Below are 24826 nucleotides of genomic sequence, written 5' to 3'. Positions count from 1 at the left end.
TTGATTGTTATTCTTTATTTGGTAGTTTCCAAGATAATGAGTTGGTTTCTTTTCATATCTTTCTGAGAGACTAATTTGATGATTTCAATCTGTTGCAATTATTATTTTGTTGAAGTTCAAATTGTCCCATCTCTAGACCAATATAAACTCTACAAGAGGTCCATTTTATACTATAGACACCCGTAGATTGAAAGTAAATTGAATGAAGAAACATCTATCATACAGACGGATGAAAAAAAAAAAAAAGCCAGTAGCAATACATACATCAGATGAAGCAGACTTTAAAACAAAGACTGTAACAAGAGACAAGGGCACTGTATAATAATAAAGAGGACAAGGGCGCCTGTGTGGCTCAGTCAGTTAAGCCACTGCCTTAGGCTCAGGTCATGATCCCAGGGTTCTGGGATTGAGCCCTGCATCGGGCTCCTGCTTGCTGAAGAGCCTGCTTCTCCCTCTCCCTGCCACTCTGCTTACTTGTGCTCTCTCGTGCTCTCTCTCTGTCAATAAAATAATAATAAAGAGGACAATCCAGTAAGATGATATAGCAATTTTAAATATTTATGCACCTAATATAGGAACATCCAAATATACAAAAACTGTAACAAACATAAAGGAAATAATTGATAATAATACTATAATAGTACGGGACATTAACACCTCACATCAATGACATATCATATTAACAGAAAATCAACAATGAAACAATGGCTTTGGGCGTGCCTGGGTGGCTCAGTCATTAAGCATCTGCTTTGGGCTTGGGTCATGGTCCCAGGGTCCTGGGGATCGAGCCCTGCATTGGGCTTCCTCCTCAGTGGGAAGCCTGCTTCTCCCTCTCTTACTCCCCTTGCTTGTGTTCCCTCTCTTGCTTGTCTTTCTCTGTCAAATAAATAAATAAATAAAATATTTTTTTAAAAGTGGCTTTAAATGATCCACAGGAACAGATGGATCTAACAGATTATATAAATGTATAAAACAGCAGTATACAGCTTTTCAAGTGCATGTGAAACATTCTCCAGAATAGATGGCATAGTAGCCCACGAAACAAACCTCAACTAATTCAAGATCAAAATTATGCCATTCATAATTTCAGTATAAAACTAGAAATCAACCACTAGAAAAAGTCTGGAAAGACCACAGATACATGAAGATTAAAACACATGCTACTAAACAGTGAATGGGTCAAGTAGGAAATAAAGAAGCAATAAAGAAGTACGTGGAAACTTGGGGCACCTGTGTGGCTCAGTCAGTTAATGGTCACCTCTCAATTTCACCTCAGGTCATGGTCTCAGGGTCATGAGATCAAGCCCCTCATGGGGCCCCATGCTCAGTGGAGAGTCTGTTTGTCCCTCTTTGTTTCCCTCTCCCTTCTCCGGCTTGCATGTGTGCATGTGCATGCGTGCACTCTCTCTCTCGCAAATAAATAAAATCTTAAAAGAAGAACATGGAAACAAATGAAAATGAAAACACAGTGGTCCAAAACCACTTGTGCTGGGATGCAGCACAAGTGGTTCTAAGAGGGAAATTTATAGCAATACAGGCCTACATTAAGAAACAAGAAAAATTTCAAATAACCTAACCTTGGCACCTACGGGAGCTAGAAAAAGAACAACAAAGAAAACCTAAAACTATCAGAAGAAAATAAATAGTAAAGATTAGAGCAGAAATAAGTAATCTAGAAACTAAAAACACAGTAGAGCACATCAGTGAAGCCAGGACCTGGTTCTTTGAAAAAAAAAATCCGTAAAATTGATAACCCTCTAACCAGGCTTCTCAAGAAAAAAAAGAAAGAACTCAAAATCACATGAGAGAGGAAAAATATAACCAACACCACAGAAATACAAATAAGCATAAGATAAAGTTATGGAAAACTACATATCAACAAATTGGGCAACCTGGAAGAAATGGATGAATTCCTAGAAAAATACAAACCAAAACTGAAACAGGAAGAAATAGAAAACTTGAACAGACCGATAATCAGCAAATAAATTGAGTAGGTGATCAAAAGTCCAGGACCAGATAGTTTCACAGGTAAATTCCACCAAATATTTGAAGAAGAGTTCACACCTATTCTTTTTAAACTATTCCAAAAAAAGGAAAAGAAAGGAGAACTTCCAAATTCATTCTGTGAGGCTAGCATTACCCTGATACCAAAAACAGGGATCGACTCCACTTAAAAGAACATAACCACAGGCCAATATTCCTGATGAACGTGGGTGCAGAAATTCCCAATAAAATACTAGCAAACAATACATTTAAAAAGTAATTCATCATGATCAAGTGGAATTTATTCCTGGGTTGCAAGGGTGGTTCAATATTCACAAATAAATCAATATAAAAGAAAGGATTAGACCCATATGATCATTTCAATAGATGTGGGAAAAGCATTTGACAAAGTACAACATCTATTCATGGTGAAAACCCTCAAAAATAGGTTTAAAGGGAACATACCTCAACATAATAAAGGTCATACAGTAAAAACCCTCAGCTAATGTCCTCCTTAATGGGAAAAAACTGAGATCTTTTCCCCTAAGGTCAGGAACAAGACAAGGATGTCCACTCTTAGCACTTTTATTCAACATAGTACTGGAAGTCCTAGCCACAGCAATCAGATAACAAAAAAATATATAAGTCATCCAAATCAGTAAAGAAGAGGTAAAAACATTCACTATTTATAGATGACATGAGACAATATGTAGAAAACCCAAAAGACTCCACCAAAAAACTACTAGAACGAATGAATGAGTTCGGTAATGTCACAGGATACATAGTCAATGTGCAGAAATCTGTTGCATTTTTATGCACCAATAATGAAGAAGCAGAGAAAGTAAGAAACCAGTCCCATGTACAACTGCAACAAAAATAATAAGACGCCTAGGAATAAACTTACCAAAGAGGTGAAAGGCCTGTACTTTGAAAACTATAGAACACTGATGAAAGAAATTAAAGATTACCCAAGGAACGGAAAGGGAGATACCTAGTCTACTGGCTCCATCAGTAGAGCATGTGACTCTTGATCTCAGGGTCATAAATTCAAGCCCCACATTGTGTGTAGAGATTAGTTAACAAAAGAAAAAAAAATTATACAAGAATTTTCAAGTGCATAGGTCGCTGTCAGCACCCCTAAATACCGTGGTATTTAGTGGTAAACAACATGGCGTGTGCAGTGTTCAGCCATATAGATGTCTTTCAGACGCCCTGTTGCTTCCTTGGCCTTCCCGCCGCTCATTTATTTCATGCAGGTATTATGGTTGTGTTGGTTGTTTCCAACCACCAATTTTGGAATTTGTAGGGTATTTTGGAGTTTATAGGGCAACCTTTTCACTTAGTTTTGTTTTAAATGTTTGTGTTTTTTTGGCTTTGCTATCTGGTTTCTTTGTTTTCGTGGATGATTTGTCAAGATTAAAAGACCTGTTCTTGGGGCTCCTGGATTGCTCAGTGGGTTAAAGCCTCGGCTTAGGTCGTGATCCCGGGTCCTGGGATTGAGCCCCACATCGGGCTCTCTGTTCAGCGGGGGACCGGCTTCCCTTCCTCTCTCTGCCTGCCTCTCTGCCTACCTGAGATCTCCATCTATCAAATAAATAAATAAATAAATAAATAAATTCTTTGAAAAAAATAAAAGACCTATTCTTGTGGCTTCTCAGATTCCCTCTCATTTTCAGGACTTGGATTTGGAATACTTAGGGAGGCATTGCAGAATTTTGAACAGAGGAGTGACACGATCTAACTCTATCTGGTGTATATACTGCATATAGACCGCAAGGATGTAATAGGGAAACTATTAGAAGATTGTTGTAGAAATCCAAGTGAGAGATAATGAATGTTGGGTTGGACTGGGAGGTGGGGAGTAGTAGCTGTGGATTTAATGAGAAGTGATCATATTTGGATATATTTTGAAGTATAAGTTGATAAGATTTTCAGATGGATTGGATGTGGAATCAGAGTAGTCAAAAGACAGCTCCAGTTTTATTTTATTCTGCATAGCAGAGGAATGGAGTTGTTTTCAACTAAGATTGGGAGGGCCATGGATATAGTAGACTTTGAGGATAAGATCAGGAGATAAGTTTGGACTGCGTTGAGCTAAGATAGTTATTAGACTTCTGTGTGGATCTTTATAATTCCACTATTCCATGGACTGAAAAAGACATTGCTTATTATAAAAAATTGGAAAATACAGAAAAGTTAGATAAAAATACAAAATTCACAATCCTATCACTGTCATTGTTAATATTTTGATACGATTCTGTATCTATAACATCAAATTGAATTTCTGTTGTGTACACATAAAAAAAAATCCACTTTCACAAGACATAACCTAAGTATTGTCAAGAATGAAATAGTCTTTGAAAACATGACTTTTTAAAAAAGATTTATTTATTTTATTTTATTATTATTATTTTAAAAATATTGTTATTTATTTATTTGACAGACAGAGATCACAAGTAGGCAGAGAGGCCGGCAGAGTGAGAGGAAGAAGCAGGCTCCCCGCTGAGCACAGAGCCCGATGCGGGACTCGATCCCAGGACCCTGGGATCATGACCTGAGCTAAAGACAGAGGCTTTAACCCACTGAGCCACCCAGGCGCCCCATATTTATTTATTTTAGAGAAAGAGAAAGTGCACGACCAGGTGGAGGGACAGGAGGGAGTTTGAGAGAGAGAGAAGCAGACTCCCCTGCCAAGTGTGGAGCCCAATGTGAGGCTTGTCCTCATTACCTTGAGATCATAACCTGAGCCAAAATCAAGAGTTGAATGCTAAACCTACTGAGCCACCCAGGTGCCCCTGAAAATACGAGTTTTAACTGTATTTCGTCTTTTGTTTTCATCTAATGAATATAACCATATGGGTTGTATACTCTTACCCATTCCTTTTTTTCATGTCCGTTGCAGCCCTGTCTCTTTAGTCTAGAGAATTTGGTTTCCTGTAGTAGTTGCTGTGTATCATAATTCAGACCTGTGGTTTGGCAGCCCGCCTGGCTGTAGTGTTTAACTAAGACTCATGTAAGATCCATGCTTTTAAAATGAGTGTTTTGGAAGATTTTATACACCTCAGTTATTTAGGATTTTGGCCTTGTCCCCATTCCCTGAGGACGAATGGCTTCCATTATGAATGCTGCCGAGAGAAGGGAGCCTGGACACTTGGGACTGGGGAAGACCGCCGATTCCCAGGTATCTTGCCTTGCAGTGCTCTGCCTGGGATGTGGATGTTGAAAAATTCTAGTCTGGTAGGCTGTGTGTCCCAAGGTCCCAGTGAAACTGATGGGTACTGGAATGGTAACTAAATTATGCTCTAGTACACTTCACGCCTAACTATTGGTTAATTTCTAGAAAGACCGAAGGAGTAAGGGGGATTTGATGAACTCCATCCAGCTGCAGGTTGTTGTGTAGAAAAGATTAGCAGGCTTTCTGAACAAAGCTCATTTCTCTCTAATGACTGTATCCTTTTGAACAGAGATCAACAAACTTTCTGTAAAGGGCCAGGTGTTTTTCGCTTGACCAGCCATTCAGTTTTTGTTGGAATATTCAGCTGACTTAAAGCTAAAGCAGTCATACACCATTTGGAAACAAGTGGGGTGGCTCTCCACATGTAGGTCTCCATTCTCTAAGTGCAGCAGGTCTCTCTTGTGTTAAAGTTGATGGGGTCCTTCTATAAGGAAGGGTGTCACCTGAGACACCCACACACAGACCCTACATGCCCTTAAGGTGTAGTCTCACAGAATCCCAAGGAATAATCATTTTATTTTCTCTTGTCTTTTGTTTAGGAGTAGAGTCCCTTTGACGGATTCATTGTCAGATAATGATTATCTGCAATGAGAGCTCATATACTTTTAAAAAGGAGGTCTTACCTTTTATTAGAACACTATTTTGAAGGACTTCTTATGTATTATGATGTAAAACTCTCTTAAGTTTTTTTAAGCACTTTCATTTTGCAGTCATTTGGCCAAAATCTGCTAATTCAGATCCAGTTTAAATCTAGGTGTCACTTCATGTTTATTTCACTTGTATTTATTTATTTTATCCTAAGATTATGAGTTATTTAGTCAAATATAGGGAGTATAACCATACAAGTACAACGTAAATTTCTAGATCAAGAGATAGGATACATTTATTCTGTAATACTGAAAATCATAAGTAGTGCTGCTTTTCTTTCTTTAGAAAAAAGGATTCTTCAGGAAGTCAACAGAAAAATAGAACAAATGAATGTTTTGCCTACTTACTGGATTATGGTTGGCTCTTTCCCCCCTAATATTTTATTATAAAAATTTCAAACATACAAAGAATTGAAAGAATTATACCTACTAGTTTTAATTAATTATTGCTGTATTTGCTTTACCACATCTCCATCTCTCTGTCCCTCTAGTCATTCATCAGCCATCTTACATACTTATTTGTTTAATTTTGATGCCTTTCAGGTAAGTTGAGCAGCTGTTTTTCTAAGCAGTCTTAGCTTTCTTATTTTTTTGTGTGTGTGTATGTTATAATTGTTAACCCATTTTGTGCAGATATTTTCAGCTGATCATTTTTCCTGTTTCTAGAAATGAAGTTGCTGATAATAGCTATCAAATTTAGGACATTAAAAAAAGGTCTGCTAAATAGTGTTAAGGCTGATTAGTATCCCCTTTCTCAATAGATTTATAATCCAGACACTTACAGTTTTTAAAGCTATCAAAAATAATTGCCATTGGCCTTTTAACATTATTATGTTTTGGTATTCTAAATAAATACTTCATATTATATTGTTTTCAGAGTGGAAAGATCTACAGACCAAGTCATCAAGCCAGTCAATGTGGGAGCACTGTCAAAATGGGTTGGGAAGATACCCCCGGATGTTTTACAAGACATGGCAGTGATTGCACCCATGCTCGCCAAACTTGGATATGACCCATATGCCAATCCACCGAACTATGGAAAACCTGATCCCAAAATCCTTGAAAACACTAGAAGGGTAAGTGAGATTTTCAAAGTAAATTGAGAAAACTGGATATGGAATTTGGGTCCTGAAAGGTTTTTTCTTATTTTCCTCCTTATTTTTTATGATCAGAAATTTAAGTTTGAAAAATTCTATTTGTAGAATGCTTTATCATGAGAACACTTCCACTGCATTTGAAGGGTAACTGTGACTTTTCCCAGGAATTATGGGGACAGTTCTTTAATCTCCTTTGTCCAATTTCTAGAAGTGGTGCTTATTGTTGGGAAAATTTATTCTCATAGATGATTACCACAAATTTGCCAGGAAAAAAAACGGAATTATTAGTGATCTCAACTTGTAGGTTTTTTTTTTTCTTTTGAACTTAGTAACTACTTTACTTTTAAACCTTTGTTTAAATGGGGCATGATTTCTTGATGCTTGAAAACTGAACATTGACTACATCAGAAGAATTATTAAACAGGTGTAATAAGTTACCTTCTGATTGAAAGCTGTTATTAAAGCGTAATTACAGGGGAGCCTGGGCGGCTCAGTCCTTGGGCATCTGTCTTCGGCTGAAGTCATGATCTCCAGGTCCTGGAATCGAGCCCCGGGTTGGGATCCTTGCTCAGCAGGAAGCCTGCTTCTCCCTCTCTCACTCCCCCTACTTATATGTTCTCTCCCTCGCTCTCTCTTTCTCCATCAAATAAATAATCTTTAAAAATAAATAATAAAGTATAATCACAACTTTTTAAAAAATAAATTGTGCTCAGATCTTTAAAATATTGTTTCAGAAAAGCTGAAAACTCACAGAGCTAATCTGAATGTATACCTTTCACATATAATATCTATCAAATCAGAATTTTCTTTTTTTTATTGTTTAAAATATACGTAACATTACATTTAGCATTTTGGCGATTTGTAAGTGTAGAGTTAAGTGGTGGTAAGTACATCCACACTGTGTGCACTGCCACCACCGTCCATCTCTAGAACTTTCTCATCTTTCCTAAACTGGAAGTACATACTCATTACCTTTTCCCCTCCGTCCAGCCCCTAGCAACCATGGTTCTACCTTCTGTCCCTGCATGCATTCTTTTCTAAAACTGCAGTTTAAACAACACAACTATGTTAGCATAAGTTTAGTGATATCTTGATGTCAAGATTAAAATTCCTTCCTTTTCTCGGGTATTCTCTTGCTTATGTTAGTGTCCTTCTTTCCCTGCAACCTTACATCATCTCTTGATTCTGTCTTTCTTTTGATACCTTTAATTGACAAACACACATTTCATGAGGTTAATTCCATGCAGATTTTTTCCTTAGGTATTACATACTTCAATTTTCCTTTTTCACATTAGTGGCTATGTGTAGGAAGAGCTAACTTCTCTCTTTTTTTTTTTTTTTTAAGATTTTATTTATTTGACAGAGAGAGAGAAAAATCAGAAGTAGGCAGGGGGGGGGGAGGAAGCAGGCTCCCTGCGGAACAGAGAGCCCGATGCGGGGCTCGATCCCAGGACCCTGGGATCATGACCTGAGCCGAATGCAGAGGCTTTAACCCACTGAGACACCCAGGTGCCCCAAGAGCTAACTTCTTTTAAACCATCATATATATAGCTAGTTTAAAAAATTTTTTTAAATAACCTTTATTCTCTTTATGATTTCATATATACAGATATTTTATTACAAAATTATAAATTTTATAATACTTATTTTATTTATTTATAAAAATCTTATAAATATAAAATTATAAATTTTATAAATTATAAAAATATAAGCTTGGTGTATATAACATAAAATTAAATAGATAAGAGAAGAAAATAGACTTATGTCTGTTATGGTGTGTCTTGCATACACATACCGTTCTTAATATTTCAGTGGTTTTCCCTTCCTTCTCTCCATATTGTTAAACAAAGGTAAGGTTGCATTGTTTTATAATGTTAATTTTGCACACAAACACAATTTTGTATCCCGCCCTTTCCTTGTAATAGTCATGAGCATTTTGCTTTCTTTATAAAAAAAGATTTTATTTATATGATAGAGAGAGAGCAGAGGCAGAGGGAGAAGCATACTCCCCACTGAGCAGGGAGCCAATCTGGGACTCGATCCCACGACTCTGGGGTCATGACTCAGGCTGAAAGCAGATGCTTTAACTGACTGAGCCTCCCAGGTGCCCCTCAGTATGTTCCCTTTTTTAAACATAATTTTTCATAGTTACATAATATATTATCATATGAACCACCTCAAATCCTTTCTGAAACACAGTTGCAGGTCCATAAATGAATGAATAAATAAAATATATTTCCCGAGTATATGTTCTGTAATTTATTTTATCATTTTCCTTTTGTTGCTTACAGTCTTCTGTTTGACAGATTACGCTACAGTGAACATCTTTGCACAAAATAAATTTTAGATTATTTTTTTAAGGTTAGATTAATGAAAGTAGAATTAAACCAGGTACAGATACCTGAAACTTTTTAAGTTCCTCGATATATGTTGAGAATTTCTTTTTAATCTATCTGTATAATAGGTATATTATCTATCTATATCTATCTATATTATCTATATGAACTATCTGTATAATAATTTTATTTTCTATTTTTGCTAATTTTAATAGGTTTCATTGATTAATATAATTGAACATTTCCCAGTTATTACCTACATGCATATATTCTTTTATGAACCATCTTTGAAGTTTTAAAAAAGTTTTACATTCTAAAGATGAAGTACACATCAGTCTAACATCCATAATCATAGTCCTTGATAATCTCTTGGTAATTGTTAATTCATAGCTTTCTCTTTTTTACAATAGTGAAATGTTTCTTATAAGCCAGAAACATGTACAAATGATATTTAGGGTTTTCCAGGCAGTAGTAGTTTTCCTACATGCAAGCTGACTGGCTAGATTATTCTTGGCCTGCTTGAGTGGTAGGTTGGGAAGAATGTTGTGGTTTGAATTCATGTGACTAGAGAATTTGTTTCATACACACTTGTGGTTTTTTAAAGGGTCTCTGAATGCACACTGGGAAAAAATAAAAAACCTTCCCCTCATTTCTATTTCTGAAATGACACATAATTTTGAGGAAAAAAAAAAGATGAAGTGTGAACTATAATTGCATCTTTGAGCACTTCATGATAAAACATACAAGCTGACATTCTCGTTTTGTGGGGCAGGATTTCATAGCCCTTCTTGTAATCCAATCTGTGTTTTTTTCAAAGCTTTTTTGCTTGCAAAAACTCAGAGGCTAATATATCCAGCACTGAAGATCATGAAGTTTCATAAAGTAATGCTTAAAAAGTGATCTTTGATTGTCAAGTGTGATGTGAGAATGGCTCCAAAGAAGGAAGGTAGCTAGGGAGATTTTTTTTTTTTTTTTTTTAATGGGATGGGAGTGGGAAGAAATTCACATTTTGACTGGGAATGTAGAATCTGAAACTCCAGGCCTAAAAGTGCTGGTTTTCATACAATTCTGGGTAGTCTAGAAGTATTGGTATCTGAGTCAACATATTTGGGGTACATATTGCCCAATTTTGAATAGAAAATCATGTGCTTGATGGTTGCTATGACTCAGATGGTAAATTGGAAATTAAATGCTAACATATTCCATACTCTTTCCCATCATAGTCTCTAATCCCAAATTCTGGCATGTTTAAGTAAATAGTGGCCTCTTGGTTGCAGTCTTAGACTTCCACTCTCCCATAAGTTTTTAATCTTTTTAGATTTACAAACCTAATTGAGAATCTGATGAAATATATGGATCCCTACCTTAGAAATAGAGACAAAGAGATGCACAGAATTTTATCCACAATTTCTGTGAATTCACAGGTGTCCCTTAAAGCCCCTCGCATTAAGGACTTCTGTTTTGTAGTCCCCGTGATCAAGCTCGTCCACTCATGTGGCTTTGATTATAGACTATTCGCTGATGACTGTAAATCTGTATCCCCCAGCGGGTTTCTTTTGTAAGCCCCAGGTTCCTTATTTCCAGCTGCCTTTTGTGTATCTCTACCTACATGCTCACGAAGACTTCAAACTCAGTGACCACAGTAGAACTTATTTTCCAGACTTATTCCATGGTAGGCAGAAGCTCGATGGAATTGTTCACTAAATTGAGCAGAATTCCAGAGCAGGGGTAGGATAGGCTAGCTCATCTACACTTGAAGCATCTGTGTGCCACTGAGAAGACGGGAGGAGTAGAGTCCTCAGGGCACATGAGTCAAGCCAGAAAACAGCTTAAAGACCTAGCTACTAAGCCTGCAGAGAGAGCTGAAAAGCAGATCAAAGTATGAATTGCCCGTGTTGAAAAGCTGAGTAGACAGACCTAGTAATGAGCGAGGAATCAGATGGAAAAGCAGGTATCAGCTGTAGCAAGCAAGAAGGAGCTTGACAGAAGGCATAGGAACTAGTGATAGAAGTGTTAGAGATTGTTGATTCCCTATTCCATCTTTTCCTATTAGTAGGAACTATCTCTTAAAAAATAAACTAAAAATTCCTGATACTAATTTTTCTAGACTTTCTTATGGGTGGGGTAAGCATGTGACCAGATTTCATCAGGAGATGTCTGCTAGGGTTTTCTGGGAGACATTTAACTGTCTGAGAAAATAAAGATTTGTATGAAGAGAGCTTATCTTTCCCTTCCTACTTTTGAACATTGCTGTGGAAGAAATCATGTGTGGCTCTTCTGTAGCTTCCTGCAGACTGTAAGAGAAGATATCGCTTATACTCTGAAGATGGCAGGAGGAGGACAGAGAGAGCCTGGGACCCTTGATGGCTGAGCTACTGAGCCTAGCTCAGGACTGACCATATCTACCTTACCTCTGGACTTCTTATGTGTTTGAACTACTTTTAACCAATTGTTCTGTAATTATATCTTAACTGCTAGTGGAGTCCTATTCCTGGGTGTGTGGAGGAAGCAAAGCCAAGCCAGTGAGGCAAGCAGAGCAAGTCCAAGAGAGAGTCTGGATCTGTTTGGAGTGCTGGTTGTCTGTGAAGATCGTCTTCAGCTCTGCTCTTGCCACATCATCCTTCACATCCAGGGAAAAATCCCCCCTTGGACTCCTTTCCTGTAATTGGGCTTCTGGGACATACATAGTAGGAATATTCCAACTAATGCTGTGCTTGGTGAATTTGAAGGATGATAAATCTTCAGCTCCTCCTCATTTCCTTGATTTCTTGTACTCAAATTTTAGCTGTTTTAGTTAAAGGAATACTTACCATATTCTCTTAAGATTTTCGTAGACCTTCAAAGCAAAAACTGTAGAATTAAATTCTATTCCTTATTCCAGCTCCCCAACCCCCCCCCCCCCCCCCCCCAGTATTTTGCCTTGGTTTTGAAAACGGGCAGAATTGTTCCTTTGGGCATTTTATGAAGAATATATGAGGAAGTTCAGAGCAGTACATTTTACCATCTCTTAGAATACCTTGGTCTATATTTAGATCTATCATTTAAAAACTTTAATTATTTTATTTTATTTTTTTAAATTTATTTGACAGACAGAGATCATAAGTAGGCAAGAGGCGGGCAGAGAGAGAGGAGGAAGCTGGCTCCCCGCTGAGCACAGAGCCCCAATGTGGCTGATCCTAGGACAGGGATCATGACCTGAGCCAAAGGCAGAGGCCCCAACCCACTGAGCCACCCAGGAGCCCCTATAAGACTTTAATTATTACACAGATAATTACTAAATAATTGCTCTAGGCATAATACCTAGTTGCTGCAGAAGAAGCAAAGACTGGGTTTGTATACAGGAAGAAGATGTGGGTAATTATAAAAGATATGACATAGAAATAATAAGGTAGAAATAATAGAAATAATAATAAGGTAATGATAAGGTGACAGAAAATTTTCCACTGTGTTCTAAAAGCATGAAAACTGGTTGTCAGTACTCAGGAGTTTGTCCACTAGGTCATTCTCAAAACCCGAGACTATCCCAAGGGAATAGTCAAATCTTTGTTTCATCTTCTCTGTCACCATTTTGGCACAGTCATTCACAAATGTGTCACAATAACTTGTATTTTCTGCCAGAAATCCTCTTCGCAGTAATGAATTTCGTGCATTTGTATTTGCTGTGTAGAGTGTCTTCTTTGTCTTTTACTTGCCTAGATCAAATGTCAGCGGAGACCCTTTGTTATGTGTAAAAGCCACACATTCCTTACTTGTGTCATTCCTGATATAATACATTTAAATTATCTTTTTTAACAACAGTTATCTTCAGATGGGATCCTGTGTGAAGGCCTGTGGGGAATCCAGTCTCTTAAAAGAAGCACTTTCTGTAGTTCCTCTCATCTTTCTCTTTCTGCTTTCATTAGTGAAACCATCTTTTGAGGGAGAGAGAACATCTGAAGTCAAGAGGTTTGTTTAGGTAGCTTTATACACTCTCCTTGGAATTCTAAAGAAAGAAATCAGTTCTCTTTATCTCAATTAAGACCTATTCTAAACATTCGGAAATGATATACTAAACAATAATACTCAGCTCTTAGAAAATCCATATCTATAATGGGAATATAATAAACCAGAATACAGATCATGATCTCTGGGTCCTGGGATGGACCCCTGCCATAGGCTCTGCGCTCAGTGTGGAATCTGCCTGAGAGTCTGTTTCCCTCTGTCCCTCCCCAACACTTGCACGCACACTTTCTTTCTCTCTCTCTCAAAATAAATAAAATCTTTTTTAAAAAATTCCATAAAGATACTTGAATAAAGAGAAACATCACTGTAAAACAAAGATATGAAAAAGCTTTATGCTGAAGAATGGAGAAATTTTCTAATAAGTAAATCATTGATTACATTGAGGACCACGTCCATGTTACTTCCTTAAACCCAAGTTTACCAGTGGCCTCAAAGAAGGCATAATAACGCTTGGACTCACCATTACTATCCGTTTCCAACTCCAGATCGGAAGAGCTGCCCTAACTAGAAAATCAAGAAGTTAGAGTAATTAGCTAGTCTGCTAAATCCTAACCCTATCATCTCCCCTCTTTCTGTGGTCACTGTGTCTTTCTGTATCCACTGAAGTCCCAGCTCCAGGAAAACAGCATGTCTGGAGTATAAGGACCATATGATAAAGGGCAGAATGGATGCTACAAAAATCACTCGCATGACACGGAGCGCATTTGGAGTGCCCTTCTGGAATGCAGAGCGCAAGGACAGAGATGAAAACGTTAGGAGAAAGGACAGTATACGTATGAGAGAAGGAAAATTAGAAATTAACCAATGAATCATAGTAATCTCTAAAGGAAAAATCAGAAGAAATAGAACAGAAGCATTAATTGAATTTGTCACTGTAGGAAAGTTTCTAAGGCTGAAAATACTTGAAGAATAAAAAGGGCTTACTATTTTCTAAAGAACATATGAAAAAAACTGTCCATTTGTTTCACCCAACTGTCCATTTGTTCCTGTATCCAGGATATAAGGATGATCGGTTTTCTCTCTCCTTAAGAAATATAGTGAAGATACATTTGTAATTAGCTGTAATTCAGTGTGATAACTGCCATAAAAGTAGGCCATTTAGGATGCCACGAGGGCACCGTATTGATGGTACTTGTACGTATTAACTATCTTCCAGTGTCTCAAAACTCAGTTTTGTACCTTTGAAGAGAAACGATTTTGCACTTTTGCCTGATAAGTGTCCTGTAGTCAAATATTGTGATTTTTCAATCATTCTGCAAGCTTAACTTATTCCCCAGGAAATCAAAGTCTTTTTATTTTTAAAGATTTAATTAATTTATTTGAGAGAGAGAGGGAGGGAGAATATACAGAGGAAGAGTGAGAAGGAGACGCAGACTCCCCACTGAGCAGGGAGCCCGACCTGGCACTCAGTCCCAGGACCCTGAGATGATGACCTGAGCGGAAGGCAGATGCTTAACCAGCTGAGCCACCCAGGCGCCCCTGGAAATCAAAGTCTTAATGCTAAGTTTGCTATGTTAAACTGCTTTATATAATAGAAATAAGTTCCTATTTCAGTTATTACTCTTTCCTAATTCAATTCACATTCCAACCCATCTTTTCAAACTTCAGTTAAAAATCAATACACTGGGGCGCCTGGGTGGCTCAGTGGGTTAAGGCCTCTGCTTTCGGCTCAGGTCATGATCCCAGGGTCCTGGGATCGAGCCCCACGTCGGGCTCTCTGCTCAGCAGGGAGCCTGCTTCCTCCTCTCTCTCTGCCTGCCTCTCTGCCTGCTTGTGATCTTTCTCTGTCAAAAAAATAAATAAAATCTTAAAAAAAAAAAAATCAATACACTGAAACATATTGTTTTCTTAAAAACATTGTTGGAGTGGATGGTCATGCTTCTGAGCTGATTAATTTTTTTTAGATTTTATTTATTTATTTGACAGAGAGAAAGATCACAAGTAGGCAGAGAGGCAGGCAGAGGCGGGGGAAGCAGGCTTCCCCTGAGCAGAGAGCCTGTTGCGGGCCTCAATCCCAGGATCCTGAGACCATGACCCAAGCCAAAGGCAGAGGCTTAACCCACTGAGCCACCCAGGTGCCCCTAAAGATTTTATTTATTTATTTGACAGAGAGAAAGACATTAAGAGTGGGTACACAACCAGGAGGAGTTGGAGAGGGAGAAGCAGACTTCTGCTGTGCAAGGAGCCGGTTGCGGGGCTCGATCCCAGGACCCTGGAATCAGGACCTGAGCCAAAGGCAGATGCTTAATGACTGAGCCACCCAGGCGCCCCTTAATTTTCTTCTTGATACAGAAAATAACATTTACCTAGTTGCTTCTAGGCAGACAAGACCATGGAGCTCTCCAAGAACCCAATCTGAGATTTGCAAAGCTGCCAAAATATTCTAAGACAAATGAGAATATGTAAACATACATGTTATCAACTGTTTCATATTTGTGTTTCAGAGATAATAAGTTTCTAATGAGCCACAAGAGCCCAGTGGGATTAAGGATGTAAATTTCAAAATCTAGATTCTTTTCTGTATTATCATATCTGGCTGGAGTTCTGTTTTCTCTGAATTGTGAAAATACCAAGTCATAATTTCTCAAGAGGGATACTTATTACATTATTAAAAACAGTGAATACAGGATAAATAGCAGACCAAGTATAGACCAATGATGAAAGTTTGTCATGAACTAAGGGTTATGATTAATCCAGTTTTGTTCATTTGTCTAGAATTGGAAGGAGAAAGGAAAAAAAGGATAGATGGATTATATTATAGAGTTTATAGTGGGTTTACAGAAAGAAGGAAGAGTAAACTAGAGTTTATAGTGAAATTTGAACTCAAAACCATGGGTTGTGAGACTAATCTTTTAACCTTTGTATGTGCACACACACACACATTTTATAGAAAATGATAAGCAAAAGCAACACCTAAAGTCTGTAGTGCCTAGTATAGTGCTTAGCACATAATATGGTCATTAGTATCTGTTTCTGGAGATTGTTGAAAATTCTCTATTTTGAAAGAAGATTTTGAGTTAAAGCAGGGATTGGCACTTCACAGCCCACAGGCCAAATCTGGCCTTTGTAAATAAAGTTTTATTAGAGTTCACTGTGTTTGTTTATTTATATATTGTCTATGTGTGTTTCTGCACTTTTGCAGAATTGAGTAGCTTAGAAAGTGACTGTGTGGTCCTCAAAGCTTCAAATATTTACTCACTGGCCTTTTACAGTAAGTTGCCGACATCTGAGTGTAATCCTCAGTTTCAGCCCATATGCAGATTGTATATTTCTTAGAATCCAGTTAGCTTTGTAAAGTTAATCTATTTGTTGTGTTGAAAATTGTCTTGGTCCCCTGATTTTCTCCAACCTTTTTATACTTAGAGAAAAATCTGAAGGACGTCATATGCCTTTAACCTAGATCATTAGTTGAAATTTTGCCGTAGTTGTTTCATCTGTTCATCTCTCCATGTACATGTGCGTGAACACATACATGCTTTTTTTGTTGCTGCTGTTGCTGCTGCTGAATTACTTTAAAAATTTTTAAAGATTTATTTATTTATTTGACAGACAGAGATCACAAATAGGCAGAGAGGCAGGCAGAGAGAGTGGGGGAAGCAGGCTCCCCGCTGAGCAGGCACCCTCTTTTACTGATTTTAAATTTCAGGTCTCCTATTCTTAAGTTTCCAAATTTTAAATTCTCTGCTTCTGTTGTTGTTTAAAAAAACAAAACAAAACAAAAACCATCTTGGGATGCCTGGGTGGCTCAGTTGGTTAAGCGTCTACCTTTGGCCCAGGTCATGATCCTAGGGCCTTGGGATGACAGTCCCACATCGGGCTCCTTGCTCAGCAGGAAGCCTGCTTCTCCCTCTGCCTGCTCTGCCCATTCTGCCTACAGCAATCCATGCTTCTCTTCTCTCTCGCAAATAAACAAAATCTTTAAAAACAAACAAACAAACAAACCCATATTGTTCTTATTCCTTCATCTTATTTCTACAAGAATATTAATTATAGTTCGTTTACATTTTCTTTTTCTCATTATATTGTTTTTATTTCCTCTGTGATCCGTTTTTCTCTTTCTTTTGGTCTCTCTCTTTCATGGTAGAGAAGTTCTGCAAATCTCCTGTGCATCTTGGCTGTGAAGCACAGAAAGTTGACTGTGGTTCTGTAGATGAAGATTGAGGTTAACTATAGGTGTGTTTTCTCAGCCGGCTTTTTTTTTTTTTTGGTCAGCGTTCTTCATGTACGAAGGCACACTCATACTATGTACATTCTCTGAAGTTAGGTAGGTAACTTGTGTCTGGAGGCTGCAAACCACTTTTTATGGAATTGCTAAATAGAGGAACACATTCTGTGTTGTACAGAGGAAAAGATTTTTTAAAAAGGAGAGAAATGTAATTTAAATTAAATTAAATTAAATCTAAATTAAGCTAAATCTTTAGCTTTACTGTTAATTTTCTGTAAGAGACTGTAGGTATAAGGAAAGACTAAGAGGTTTGAAACTACTCCCCTCTGAGCTCTAATACTTTGTGAGTCTGAAGGCAGTTGCTCAGAGCCTGAGTACACAGGGATTGCTCGCTCAACTCTGCCTTTGCCCTCTCTAGTAGGCCTTCCAGGTCTGTGTCTAACAAGTTATAAAGTTTACTGCACTGCTTTTGAGCCACTCATAGAGCAAAACACTTAAAGTCTGAAAGAAATGCATGTAAGTATGTGAGTTCCACATATTCAAAAGCTTTACAGCTTTTACTTGTGGTACTGACAGTGTGCTTCCATTTGAGAGGCTACGACTGGCAACAGACACAATTTCCAAAGAAATCACTCAAATAAAAAAGTAAATTATATATGTTTTGGGTTTATAGCATACGTGTGTCTTTAAATTTTAAAACAGTGGTTTATGTAGAAGAATGCTCTTATTCTTAGAGGTGTATGCTGAAGGAGCATGGTATCTGTAACTTTAAAATAATTTGGGGCGCCTGGGTGGCTCAGTGGGTTGGGCCTCTGCCTTTGGCTCAGGTCATGATCTCAGGGGTCTTGGATCGAGCCCCACATCAGACTCTCTGCTCAGCAGGGAGCCTGCTTCCCTCTCTGCCTCTCCCTGCCTCTCTGCCTACTTGTGATCTCTCTCTCTCTGTGTCAAATGAATAAATAAAGTAAAATAAGATAAAAATTAAAATCAATAAAAGAAAAAAAATAATAAGTTGAGAAAATCTCTTAGAAAGTAGAGCAAAAAGACCCAACAGATGACTTGGAGGGAGGAAAAAAATTAGAAGCTTTATTTAGGTATTCCAGTGTTTGACTAATTGAAGAAAAATAAAGTGATAAGGAGGAAATTATCAAAATTTTAATAAAAGGACATTTCCAGAAACAGAAGGACATGCATCTCCAGTAAGTTGGTGAAGAAAACTAATCTCATCAAGACACATAATCATGGGACGTCTGGGTGACTCAGTCAATTAAGCGTCTGCCTTTGGCTCAGGTCATGATCCCGGGGTCCTGGGATCGAGCCTCGCATCGGGCTTCCTGCTCAGCAGGAAGCCTGCTTCTCCCTGCCCCACTGCCCCAGCTTGTGTTCCCTCTCTTGCTCTCTCTGTCTCTGTCAAACAAAATCTTTAAAAACAAATCTTAAATCTATCATAAAATTATAGAACACTAGGGATAGGAAGAAAAATTTTCAAACTTCTAGAGTGAAAGCAGAGGTCACATAGAAAGGACCAGCCATTAGAATCATATCCGCCTTGTCAACCCAAGCATGGGAAAGGAGAAGAGTGGAGTAATGCTCTAATTTCAAAGAGAAAATTATTTGTCAGAATTATATAACCAGATAAACTTTCAATCAAGTATTAGGATAAAATAAATATATTCACAAAAGATTTGCCTTTTTTTAAAAAGGATTTACTTATTTATTTTAAAAAGAGGGGGTGGGGTAGAGCATCTGAAGCAGAGACCGACTTGGTGCTTGTGATCAAGTCATCTCGTGACCCTGACACTATGACCGGATCTGAAGTCAAGAGTTGGACACAGCTGGGGGCGTCTGGGTGGCTCAGTGGGTTAAAACCTCTGCCTTTGGCTCGGGTCGTGATCTTAGGTCCTGGGATCGAGGCCTACATCCGGCTCTCTGCTCATCGGGGAGCCTGCTTCCCTTCCTCTCTCTCTACCTGCTTTGATCTCTCTCTCTCTCTCTCTCTGTTAAATAAAAAAATAAAATCTTAAAAAAAAAAAAAAGAGTTGGACACAACTGACTGAGCCCCCCAGGCAGCACAAAGATTTGCTTCTTATTACACCCTTTCTCAGGAGCTACTGAAGAATGTGCCAAAGATGGAGGATTAACCAAGTAAATGGAAGACCTGGGCAAGGAAGTGGGAATCAGAACCGTAGAGGTATGAAGAATGAATACCTAAGATGGATGTTCCTAGAAAAATCCCAAGACAACACCTGAGCGGGAAAGCTGGAGAACAAACAGTTCAGTTGGAAGTGAATGGAGGGATTCAGGAAGGAGGTTTGGGGAAAGGGGAAAATGGAAGAAGGAATGTAAACGCCAAGAATCGTAGATGCCTAGAGCGGAAGTCTACCGCTGAAGGCAGTGCTGCTGGGAGTTCATAGATGCGTAAACGGTGAATCGCCAGAGGCTCGGGGAGAGTTCAAAAGATTGAGAGTTCAGAAACTCTGGGGGCACAGTCTTAGAGAGCCCTACAAGGTTCTCAGAATAAAGATCAGAGATAAAGCCTCTGGTGCTCTGACAGAGGGAAGGGGAAAGTAACCATTTTAAAATAAGCTTGGGACACTTAGAACAGCTTGCCTTCGAGTAGACTGTTCTGCCAAAGTCTAACCAACCGACTTGGGAGAAGGGAACTACCCAACTCTAGACCCTCCAGTTTTCCTGTCTTACCTAAAAGAGTCAGAGGGGAAGCTGAGAAGCACTTACAATGGTTCCGACCCAGGCACACAGGCTCACTAAAATACTTAGATGTGATTATGGGATTATAGAACGCTTTCTCCCCCAGTCCTTAAACACACATGCCCTACCACCACGCCAGTCAGGCTCTTGTGCAGTAACAGTGCGTTGCTACTAAAAGAACTACAATGCTCAGATTCTACTTTTAAAAGAAGAGCAACAAGGAGTACAAAAACAAGGACACTTGAAAAATTTTAGCTTCTGATACGTAGCTCCAACAAACAGTAATCACGGGCTCATTTCTAGCCAGATAAACGTAAAACCACACACCGAAGGCTTACTTGCCCTACCCCTTTTACTCAGTATATCATGCCCACTTGTGACGAAAACAAACCTACAAGATGTGCTAAAAGCAAAAAAAAAAAAATAAATAAACAGTTGGAAGAGACAATAGAAGGTATTGAAACTGGATATATGCCAGAAATTTTGGAATTACCAGACTGAGTACTTAAAATAGCTATGATGAGGGACGCCTGGGTGGCTCAGTGGGTTAAGCAGCAGCCTTCGGCTCAGGTCATGATCCCAGCATCCTGGGATTGAGGCCCACATCGGGCTCCTTGCTCGGCGGGGAGCCTGCTTCTCCCTCTGCCTCTGCCTGCTGCTCTGTCTGCCTGTGCTGCTCTCTCTCTCTAACAAATAAATAATTTTTTTTTTAAAGATTTTATTTATTTACTTGACAGAGATCACAAGTAGGCAGAGAGGCAGAGAGTAAGGAGGAAGCAGGTTCCCTGCCGAGCAGAGAGCCTGATGTGGGGCTTGATCCCAGGACCCTGGGATCATGACCTGAGCCAAAGGCAGAGGCTTTAACCCATGGAGCCACCCAGGCGCCCCCAAATAAATAAATTTAAAAAAATTGTTAAAAGAGCTATGATGAATACGGTAAGGACTTTGATGGGAAATTGCTGACATGCAAGAACACCGGGGAAATGTAGGCATAGACATGGAACTGACAGACTCCAAAGGAAATGCTATAGAGGGCCACCTCGGTGCCTCGGTCGGTGAAATGCCTATCCTCGGCTCAGGTCACGACCGTGGGGTCCTGGGATCGAGCCCTGCATTGGACTCCCTCCTCAATGGGGAATCTGCTTCTCCCTCTCTCTCTGCACCCCCCCAACTTGTGTTGTGCTCTTTCTCTCTCAAATAAATATATTTTTTAAAAATCTCTTATATAAAAAAAGAAAAGGCTGCATATTTTATGGTTCCAACTCTATGACATTGTGAAAAGGCAAGATTGAAGGTAATAAAAAGATTGGGGGAAGGTAGGGAGGGTAAGTAAGTGGGGCAGGGGGTTTACGGTAACAGGACGGTTCTGCATTTGATGGACAGTGGGTATCTGTCATTACGCATTCATCAAAACCCATAGAAAGTACAACACGAAGAGTGAACCTTAGTGCAAGCTGAAGACTTTAATTAGTAACAGTCAGTGAATCCCAGTTCATTAATTGCAACAAATGTACCGCAGTTACAAGAGCAAGATTTTAATAGGGAGAACTGTAGGAGAGGGAGAGGACACATGGGGATTCTACTTTCGGCTCAGTTTTTCCGTAATCCTAAAACTGCTCTAAAAGCTAGAGTCAAGGGGCACTTGGGTAGCTCGGGGTGGGTAAGTGTCTGCCTTGGGCTCAGGTCATGATCTCAGGGTCCTGGGATCGAGCCCTGCATCGGGCTCTCTGCTCAGCGGGGAGCCTGCTTCCCCTCTCTCTCTCTGCCTGTCTCTCTGCCTACTTGTGATCTTGCTCAACCTGTCAAATAAATAAATAAAATCTTTAAAAAAAACTCTTAAAAAGTCGAGTCTAATTTTAAAATATATGAGGTTATTACTAACGCTAGCTACAATAACAACAAATAAGTTGTGTAAGAAAATGTAAATATGTGGTATTTATATTGTCTTAATAGTGGAAATTTACAGAATGTGACCTTAACCAGAAATTATTACGTAGTTTTTGAGAGAGTAGTAGAGGGGAGTGTCGCAGCCCTGATAGCCTCATGTCTCATGATAGAAAGTGGGTAACAGGAGTCCGTGTCTATGCTCCTATCTGAAGGCGTTTCCTTCCCGTGGGTACACAGTTCCATCTCCGCACGTCTCCTGCATCACTGGATTTTGCTCTCCAGCAGGACCTTTCCTGTCAACCAACAGATAAACCTTTAGGTCTTCTGTCTTAATTAACACGCACACACAGCCCCCTGCTCCTTGATTCTCGTTGTCCAGCCCTGCTGTTCATTTCTTTGCTTCCTTTTACATCAGAACTGACGTTTTCTGTACTCCCTTGTCTCCAGTTCCTGTCCATTTTCTATTTTACATCCACTCCATACAGAATTTTACAGCTACCATTCTACTTAATTTGCTCTTGTCAAATGGACGGTGACCTTCATGTTGCTATATTGACTGGTCAATTACCGTCTTAGCTCCCAGCCTCTTTTTGGTACAACTGATTACTTCCTCCTCGATAGGTTTCGTTCACTTGGTTTTAAGGACGCCACTTTTTAAGTTTTCCTTCTGTGTTACTGGTAGCTTCTTTTCAGTCTTTGCTGTTTCTTCCCCTCCCCCTGACTTCTTCATGCCAGAATGCCCCCATATCTCAGTCTTAAGTCCTCTGCTGTTGTTTCTCTACCCTGAGCCTCTGGGTTATCTTTTCAGGTATCAAGGTTTTCAACACCATCTGTAAATTGATGATTTTCAAATATATATATCCCAACCCAGGCTTCTGTGAACTCTAGGCTTGTATATCCAGTTGGTGACTTGACATTTTCATTTATTGTCCAGTCGACATCTCAAGCTCAACATACCCAAAACTAAGCTATTGATCTTCCCCTGAAAATACGCTGGAGCCAGAACATTTCCTAAGTCAGTTAATGGCAACTGCATATTTCCACTAGTAGTTGCTTAGGCCAGAAACCTTGGAATGATCCTTGACTACTTCTCTCTCACACCCCACATCTGATCTGTATAATATAGAAAAATAAAGACCAACATACTTACCACTTCTCACCACCTCCTTGTCATCCTCTCTTGGCTGGATTACTGCTGTAACCTCCATCCTGCTGTCCTAGGCCCTCTACAATGTAAACAGAGCAATTAGGGTGACCCTTTTAGAATGCAAGTTCAATCATGGTACCTATTTGCTTCCCATTTCACTACACTGGACAAACTACTTAATTCTCTGTGACTTAGTTGCTTCATTTGTAAAATAAGAACAAATAACACCTCCCTGCAGAGACTGTGGGATTCAGTGAGAGAATACATAGGAAGCACGGGCTTAACCCGAACCTGAGGCAGTACTGTTAACTGCTGTTCTTACTACTTTTATCCCCCAGTGAGCCCTCCATGTCAGGAGCCTACTTTTTCCTCCTCATCATGCCTTTGGGGCCTGAGGTGAGAGGGATCAGTAGGAAGGTTTGGATTCTGAGTGCCTGGCTCATCGCTGTCAAGCACAGTCCTCAGTCCATTAGTACCAGAGAATAGCATGTCCAAAATGACTGTTGATTTAACCAAAGGAAATTCCATCCCTGATTTTGCAGTTTTTACAGGCAACGTAGTGCTGTGTTTCCTGCACTAACTAGGAATTGCTTTGTCAGTAGAAAGTGTTCTTCTGTGTGCCATAGTTTCTCTCTTGTGAAGCATTTGCTCCCTAAAGGATAATGAAGGAGGCAGCTTTCCACTTATTTTTTGATTAGCCTTTTACCTGATGTCTTATCCTGACCCCTTTTTGGTTTGTTTTTATGAAATTTGTGACATGTAATTTGGGGTGTTTCCCCCTTTCATATAAGCCTTATCTCTCTGGAACTATTGCTTCCTGGAAGACTCACAATATTCCATGTTCCCACTCATCTTTTCTGTCCTGACAGTGCTGGGTGGGGCCTTCTAAGCCTCACTCTGCCAGCGAAGTCCTGGGTAACCCCCTGGGCTTTCACTGAACCTTCTGCTTGAATTCTGGTAGAAGAGTCTAGCTAAAGGAGAGGAGAGCCGGGTTTGGGAGTCGGAGGATATGAGGAATATAAGAAAAGTTGCATGGGGACCTAACCCACTAACTGGAAGAGGGACTAGGACAAATGAGCCTTGTTCTGTTCAGTGATGCAGCCAGGACATAGGACCCTAACTAAGCCTGAGTAGCGTATGCCCCAGGGGCTTGGAAGGGTTGGGAACCGTGAACAGAGGGAGAAGGAGAGATTCCCTACCTGAGAATCTGGTGGGAAAAAACAAACAAACAAACAAACACACAAAGAGGAACAAGAAAAACATCCACTTGGCTTGAGCCCCTGCAATGGTTCTCGTGTTCGCTTGCAGACAGGCACAGTGGAAGTCAGAATTAACATGAAACACAACTCCAGGGGCTTAGATCCTTCCTACATCAGAAAGCTAATCAGAAAGTAATACGATGTTGTATGGCAGTTACAGCTCAGTAATCTGGGGGTACGAGGAGCGCTGTGCAGAAAGCCGGAACAATTTTGGGGCTGTGGTGATAGGGTAGAACAGAAAAGACTCTTACATGCAGAGTAAGAGGAGTTTTTCAGGGAGCAACTAGACCAAACCCCCCCCCCCCCCCACTCCACTGCCGCCCCCATGACCTGGGATTTTTCGAGGGTCTGAAAGAGAT

The 24826-nt window shown here is 39.4% G+C and overlaps 1 protein-coding gene across 3 annotated transcripts in view; it reads left to right on the top strand.

Annotated features, from left to right (window-relative positions):
• Positions 1-24826, top strand: part of TPST1 (tyrosylprotein sulfotransferase 1) — a 105574-nt gene that overhangs the window by 66776 nt on the left and 13972 nt on the right. For all 3 annotated transcript variants that reach the window (XM_059155254.1, XM_059155255.1, XM_059155256.1), the window contains one exon: positions 6743-6941. In XM_059155254.1, coding sequence (XP_059011237.1) covers positions 6743-6941 — 199 coding nt within the window. The remainder of the gene's footprint in view (positions 1-6742; positions 6942-24826) is intronic.

The sequence above is a fragment of the Mustela lutreola genome, chromosome 17 (assembly GCF_030435805.1).
Source record: "Mustela lutreola isolate mMusLut2 chromosome 17, mMusLut2.pri, whole genome shotgun sequence".
In the NCBI taxonomy this organism is placed as follows: Eukaryota; Metazoa; Chordata; class Mammalia; order Carnivora; family Mustelidae; genus Mustela; species Mustela lutreola.
Note: the sequence above shows the minus strand (reverse complement) of the source record. Positions and strands in the feature narration are given on the sequence as shown.